Genomic DNA, 7,406 nt, shown 5'->3' on the forward strand with positions numbered 1-7,406 from the left:
CTGAACTTTTCTAGCGGCAGCGCAGGCACCAGCCAATCAACTTGTGTCCCTGCTAATACAGATCCTGTCTGACATCAAAGGTCAAAGTGGTGGAGAGATTGATTGCTGCCTGCGGGATCACCCTGTTTTCTATGATCAGACATCATTTACTCACCGGGCTACAAACTGGAGAAGACCCAGCCTGGAAAGAGGTGGCAGAGGCAACCAATCTAATTTTGCAACAACTCTGGCCATGGCCAAATCGCGGGCTATGTTGTGTTTCCCAAGCGGAGTAACTGTGATTCCGGCAGCACCAAGTATCAAGCACGCCAAGTGTTAAAGCAACGCGTACATGTGATTGCTCCGTGATTGGTCGCAGCAAACAGGTGCTTGCTGGGAAACATCTGCTAAAAAGCCACTGCTCAGCAGCAAACCGCAGGCAGACAGTTGGAGAGCAGCTGGTGAAAATGGTTAACCTATTTGGTTGGTTGAGACCAAAGCCAGAGTTAAAAGAGAGGTGATATTGGATGTAGATTCATTACTTGACACCCACAGAAGGATCATGTTGCTCCGTTACTGCTGGATGTGTGAATAAGCAACTATTTAAATTCACGTCAGTGTTGTGTTCACAGATTGTTTCCACTGCCACTAATTCCACTAATTCCATACTTACAGCAGATATTTCCTCATTAAGATGTTTTGCTCCTAAGAGCAGTGCTCATTTGAGACAATTAAGTACTGAATGCCAACCTCTCGACTCAAGAAGAAAAAAAAGCTACAGTAAGAAGTATTTCCCCTGCAGTCAGGGGGTGTCGAGTTGGCGTGAAGCATTTATGCTCAAGCAAATTAGCCACATCAGGCTCCACCTGAGAGCTCAGCAGTCTGTATAATCCACCACCACCCACCACAGTCAATACAGCTGATCGGGGGTCAATAGGAGCATTCAGCGGAGATTACAGGGAGCATGGGAAAGAAGAGCAGGCTCAATAAATGTGACTATGGCTGCAGATGACAGACAAAATAGGAAAGTGAGTGTTGTGGTATTGCAAATCGATTCGGCGCGCGCACACAAACACACACGTAGCAAAAGTATCCCTCTTTTCTTCTCCTCCTCTTATTTCCTCATCCCTTCCTCTGAATTCACTGCTGCCACTACACGTAAGCCGCATGCTCCTTCACTCTCTTCACTGATGGTTTCTCTGGACCCAACGATGGAAAAATAACAGGGAGATAGAGGAGACGACAGAACAACGCCTCCTCACCTCTGCTGCACACACTCTTTAGGCTCTCCACTTTGGGAATTCCAAATTGCTGTTTTATTGCATGTCAAAAAATATGTGACTTATACACGCAACACTGACTGGACGCATCTGTGTAGCCAAGATGGAAGAATGAAGCTGCTGCTGCACACATCACAAAATCACAAACACTTGAGTGTTGGATGTGAACAAGCCCCTGGGTGATGAGTTGTCATTTAGATTACATGACAGCTAACAAGGCCAGGGGTGTAGTGGAGGATGAAACAGTTAGTTAGTCCTCAAATATAAACTGTATATAGCTATGTATCAGTGTCAGTATAAACAGAATTTTGGCTGATGAAAGTAACAAGAAAGTTACAAAGTTTGTCCACCATCTCTGAACTGAAGGGATTCTTATAAAAAAAAGTGTGTGTGTGTGTGTGTGTGTGTGTGTGTGTGTGTTCTTTATAAATTATGAATTTTCAGTATGGATGAAACAAATATAGGGATCTATTAGCAATGGAAGCAATAGGAAGCTTATGCTCTCCAACCAAATCAAATCAGAATCATAGTGAATAGTGAGCACATGTTAACACAAACAAATTACATGCATCAGAGGGGTGATCAATACCGTGTGCATGTTGTCCCCCCCACAGTTTAATAAAAAAAATTTATACAACACAAAAGATCACTAACTTAGCATTTAAATCATTCATTAAAGAGGCAGTAAGCAAATTCTAAACCACTACACGTTTTGTAAAAATCAGCGAATAATTCCTCACAGTCTGCTAGCTGTCAGTTCTGTGTATGCGGAAAAAAATTCAGTTTTCTCAGCCCTGCCCTGGCTCTGTAATTTGAAAACCAAAAAATGATGCAGGCCACACCTCACAACACTGCGAGTGCAGGTTGTAAACATCACCCCCAACACCTTAAGAGACGTGCCAGCGAGAAAACGCTACGACTCAGGAGTTTTGGCCTCAGGGGTGTAGCATCAAATTCTAGGCCCTGTACATAAGTACTCACTGTGCCCCCCCCCCCCCCCGCAGCTATGATGCTTATTAATTTATGATACTGTGTGTTCTAATAGTAACTAGCTAGCTAACCTGTAAAAGTTACAGTTAGCTAGCTAGCTAGCAATAGCAGTTGTGTCGATCACAGCTAGGTAGCTGCTAGCTAGCTGTCGTAGTAGGAGTTTGCTAATAGCTAGCCACCTTTCTTTTGAAAGCTCTGAGCTCATCTTTATTTTGAAAGAAATTAATTAACAGTTGTTTTCACATGGTTTGTTTTTCCTCTCTTCTGAGACCCAGACTTTACTTTGAGGGAAGAAAAAGTCAGACGAAGTCAATGTGTTCAGCCAATTTTTAATTAATATTATGACACCCTTCTCTGTGAGCACTCACACAACGAGCACACCGTTCTCAGCAGGTACAGTAGACCTCAGTTTAACACCAGCCATGCTCAATAAGAACAGTAGGAATTAATGTATAATATATAGCTTGAATATTTGCCTATATACTCTGTTCTGGTACATTTGTGTCTTATTGTCTGTAAAATGTATTTGATTTAAATTTAATATTTGCCTTAAAACTCCACTGTCAGTCAGGTTCTATCTAATAATAAGGTTTACTTGATATTACACCAATGTTTTTTTTAAGATGAATAAATATCATAAATCAAAACAGGTAGATTGACTACCTTCAAACTTCAATTTGTGTCATCCTTAACCAAATGTCAAAGGTATTTATACAAAATAACACAAATTACTATTTGTAATGAATGTTTTAGTTTAGTTTAGTGAATTCAGCTTTTTTCAAAGAGCAATTATATTGAACAGTAGTTCAATAATTTTTTGTGTTTTGTTGTTAAGTAAAACATTAGAGTCTAAAATGAGAAATATAGGATATGCTTTAAATTTAAGATTTTTTTTATCAAATACAGTATGTTGGCAATCAATGGATAATAATTGGTTAATGGAAATCATTTTTAATAAACCACAGACTAACTTCTACTGCTGTCAACCACCCTGGAATAAACTTGTAGCCAACATAGGTCGTTTTTCGTCATAAAAAACAACATCCGCTGAAAGTCCCGGTGACAGAATTTATGACTCAATCAGTAAAAATGAATAAAAACAGACAGTGTTGTCTCACCTGAGGCGTTCAAACAGACGTAGTGCTGATTTTGGGTGTTTCTCTGTCAGGACGAGAGCTGCTTCAGTGTGACAGAGGATGTTTCGCCAGCAGCTCCGTCTCAGCATCCACCATCCTCTCTGCTACTGTCCTCCTCACTGTCAGCCTCTTCAGCACACACACTGTAGTAAAACCCTTGCTCCGCCTCCCTCCCTCTCTCCCTCTCATCCTCCCTCCCTCTTTAACTAAATCCATCCTCTCTTATCTCTTCAGAAAAAGACAAGATGGTGATGCCACAGTTTAATTTAAGTCCCATTCACTGAGCTCAATTCTGCAAGTACATTTAATCATGTACTGTAATTCAGTACAGTTTTGATGTATATTACTTGAGTATTTCCATTTATCAAAACATTTATCTGACAATAATATTTTACTAGTTACTTTACAGATTAAGAAACAAAAAAACAATTGTAACAAATTAAACCAGTGGTTGGCTTGAGACTGGGTCACTATAGGTGGGACACAAATGTTATCTATAAATTGTATCTATTTCTCTGTATTTCTATTTAACTAAAATAAGGTTACTTGACCCAGTGTTAGAACAATGTTGATGTAAAGGTTTGTAACAAATAAATAAACTACATTTATGTGACGGCTGTAGTTACTTGTTACCTTTCAACCTTTACTGGTGGTGCCCGTTACAAAAACCATGTCTCCTTGAAACTACTAATTTATTTTCCCAATTCCTACAAAACATATTTACGGTTGCAGATTAGTAGAATTTTGTGAAATCATGTAAAACGGGTTTTAGATTCATTGAACTGTTCAATGCCCAAAGAGATAAAAATGTAAAACCTTTCTGATGACAAAAACCTTCAAGAAAATATCACAACAAAAAATCTATCCAGTTCCTGCTCGTAGTTCATGTTTTGTTTGTTTTCCTGTTTTATTTTGAAGTCCCTTTCCTAGTGATGCTTCACTTCCTGTCCTGTGTCTAGTTTCTGGTGTCTTGTTTTTCCTGTGTCTCCTGCCCCTGTGATTGTCTGCAACTGTTCCTAATGTGTCTCACCTGTGTTCTATTTGCCCTGCCCTCCTTGTGTGTATTTAGTCTCTGTGCTTCCCTTTGTCTTTGTCGGGTCTTCTGTTATTTTCCCCCAGTCTGTTCCTGAGACGTCTGTTCCTGCTATTTCCCCCGGTCTGTTTCTGTGCTTTTCCCCCTGGCTCCAGTGTTTTAGTTTTGACTACCTTTTTGCTACATGTTGTGGACACCCTTGGTTTGATTTTTTTTTTAATATTAAATATCCTTTTTCGACACCTGCATTTGGGTGCTGCTTCCTGCTCACCCATGACATTGGTAGGCCTGGGTTAGGAACCACTGGATTAAAATACCAAACGCTATATATATATATATATATATATATATATATATATATATATATATACACTCTGTATATACTGTGTGAACAATATATGAACAGTATTAACATTATGGAGGGAAATTAATACAAAAAATATAGAGCATTTTAGCAGCTACAGAAGGCAGTTGCATGTGAGTAAGTGAAAATTTTGTTTTATATTGTTTGATTTGTTTGCTTTTGTTCAATAGAATAAATCATCTCCCATCCATTTAACTGTCTGCCTTTGCGACTGCATACACGTGCTGTGAAATGGCTTTCATTCATGCACCATATGGGAACTCTTTCTAATAGATCTATTTTTGGTCCTTTATTTCCCCTCAAGCAAAGCAGCTCACTTATTATGTACAATACGAATCCAATAGGTCCGCTACACTGTGCAATTAAAGACCATGATGATTATGTAATTCCATTATTCAGTGAACACAGTCAAGAGTTAACCTGAAGCCATTTTCAAGAACAGTTGGCTGAGCAACAAAAGCCAAACACTGCTACTGTCACATGTGAGAAATTACACTGCCATGTGAAATGCATTTTCATGTCGCGGTGCTGAAATAAGCCTGCTCAGCGTCTGTGGAGCCACTTTGATTTATTGGATTGTGGTTCGTGTTTCCCAGGGGACCACTTGCTGCCCTCTAATGGTGCAACTACAATTAAACAACTGCCAGTCATCCAAAATGTGCAGCAGTGGCCGGCCTGCTGTTACCTTCTCATGGCTCCTTCACTGTAACGTCTAATCCACTGGCTTCTCCGTCTGCGCCTGCTGTGTCATCGCGCTGCATCGCATGTTTAATTGGGCCAAACATCTCGCCGGCTCACAGATTTGCACGAAACTGTGTTGATTCAACTTCGAAAAGTGCCAAAAACAAGCTCTTGGTTCAGCCACAGGATGTGAAGCAGGCATCAGTTCATGCAACAGAGCAGACACCTGGGTTTTGGTTTCTTTAATTAGAGAATGAAGGGTTTAAAAAAATTTGAATCAAGTTTCAGCGTGGCTTTTTCAGTATAAGAGTTGGTTTTAGTGAGGTTTAAGTGATTAACACAGGTGTGACCCTCAGGCCCAACAAACAGGTCGTAATGCAAGATACTGTAACACAATAAAGTGAAGTAAAATAAAATACACAAACAAAAGCTTTTCATGACCAAACATTGTTTTGTGTCGCAGTAAAAAAAACACCTTACATACATACATACATACTGTATAATCAATATCATTTTTTGCAAAAAAACAAGCTCCAAAGTTCCTCTTGCAGGCTAAGTAAAAATAATCTGTTACGGGTCTGTTGTAATATTAAAATTTTGTTGGGTAAAAGTGCAAAAAATGTGTGTATGTGTCCTAGTTATGCACGTTCACCTTCTGCTACGACCTGTTGACTCAGCACGGGGCTCCACTGCATCATACACAGTGTGTTTGATGTTTTGGCCACAAGTGAGCCAGTTTTATTTTAATGTGGGTGTTTAACTTCTGACTCTTTCCTCACATATTTTACATGATGAAGCGCTGGTCATGCAAACACAACATGCTTATGTAAGCCACAGAATAGACCTGCAGATCAGCGAGTAGCTCAGCAGTGTATGAGGGGCCGTTAGGGACATATTCCAGAATTACCTCTCGCACACACAACTGAAATGCTCTCACACACAACTGAAAGGCTCTCACACACAACTGAAATTACCTCTCATACAACTGAAACGCCTTCCTGTTCAACTGAAATGCCTTCCTGTTTAACTGAAACACTCTCACACACACAACTGAAATTACCTCTCACACACACAACTGAAATTACCTCTCTCACACACAACTGAAACCCTCTCACACACATAACTGAAATTACCTCTCACACAACTGATATCCTCTCACACACACAACTGAAATTTCCTCTCAAAATCCGTAAACAAAAAAATATTAGATTACATTAATTTAGCAGACGCTTTTGTCCAAAGCGACTTACTAGAAGTGCTTTCAACCATGAAGATATTACCCAAAAGTGCAAGAATCAATGGAGTACATATACATTTATCAAATAGGCAAAAACAGCTTCAAGTGATTGTTTTAGTTCTTTTTTCTTTTTGACATTTAGGATACAGGGCAGACAAAGGCAGACAGTACAGAGGGGAAAGAAAAGGTAAGGGAGACATATTGTTTTGTGTCTGGAGCACTGCAAGGCTTATGTCAAGATTAAAATCAACAAAGCAATTTCATTGTTAAATACTAATACATTTTTAAATCCAAAAATAAAAGTTTGGCATGTGTCCCAGGACCTTCAAGCTGAATTCAGTAGTTTCAGTTGTGTGTGTGAGAACTTTTCAGTTGTGTGTGTGAGAGGTAATTTCAATTGTGTGTGTGAGAGGATTTCAGTTGTGTGTGTGAGAGGTAATTTCAGTTGTGTGTGTGAGGGGATTTCAGTTGTGTGCGTGAGAGTGTTTCAGTTGTGTGTGAAAGCATTTAAGTTGTGTGTGTGAAAGCATTTCAGTTGTGAGTGCGAGAGGTAATTCTGGAATATGTCCCTAACGGCCCCTCATATAAACTTGATATCCTGCAATCTAAGAAGAGCCTGTACTACTGATGGACAAGTGACGCGATGGAATCAGATTTGCAAATGATGCAGAAGAGCTTCAGGGATAAAAACTGATAGAGCCGTGTT

General features: G+C 39.7%; 1 protein-coding gene across 1 annotated transcript in view; it reads right to left on the bottom strand.

Annotated features, from left to right (window-relative positions):
• Positions 1-3,505, bottom strand: part of rph3aa (rabphilin 3A homolog (mouse), a) — a 30,359-nt gene extending 26,854 nt beyond the window's left edge. The window contains exon 1 of the mRNA XM_035644101.2: positions 3,368-3,505. Within this exon, the coding sequence (XP_035499994.2) occupies positions 3,368-3,474 (107 nt within the window). The 5' untranslated portion in view covers positions 3,475-3,505. The remainder of the gene's footprint in view (positions 1-3,367) is intronic.
• Between the last annotated feature and the right edge of the window lie 3,901 nt (positions 3,506-7,406).

This window comes from Scophthalmus maximus, chromosome 1, assembly GCF_022379125.1.
Source record: "Scophthalmus maximus strain ysfricsl-2021 chromosome 1, ASM2237912v1, whole genome shotgun sequence".
In the NCBI taxonomy this organism is placed as follows: domain Eukaryota; kingdom Metazoa; phylum Chordata; class Actinopteri; order Pleuronectiformes; family Scophthalmidae; genus Scophthalmus; species Scophthalmus maximus.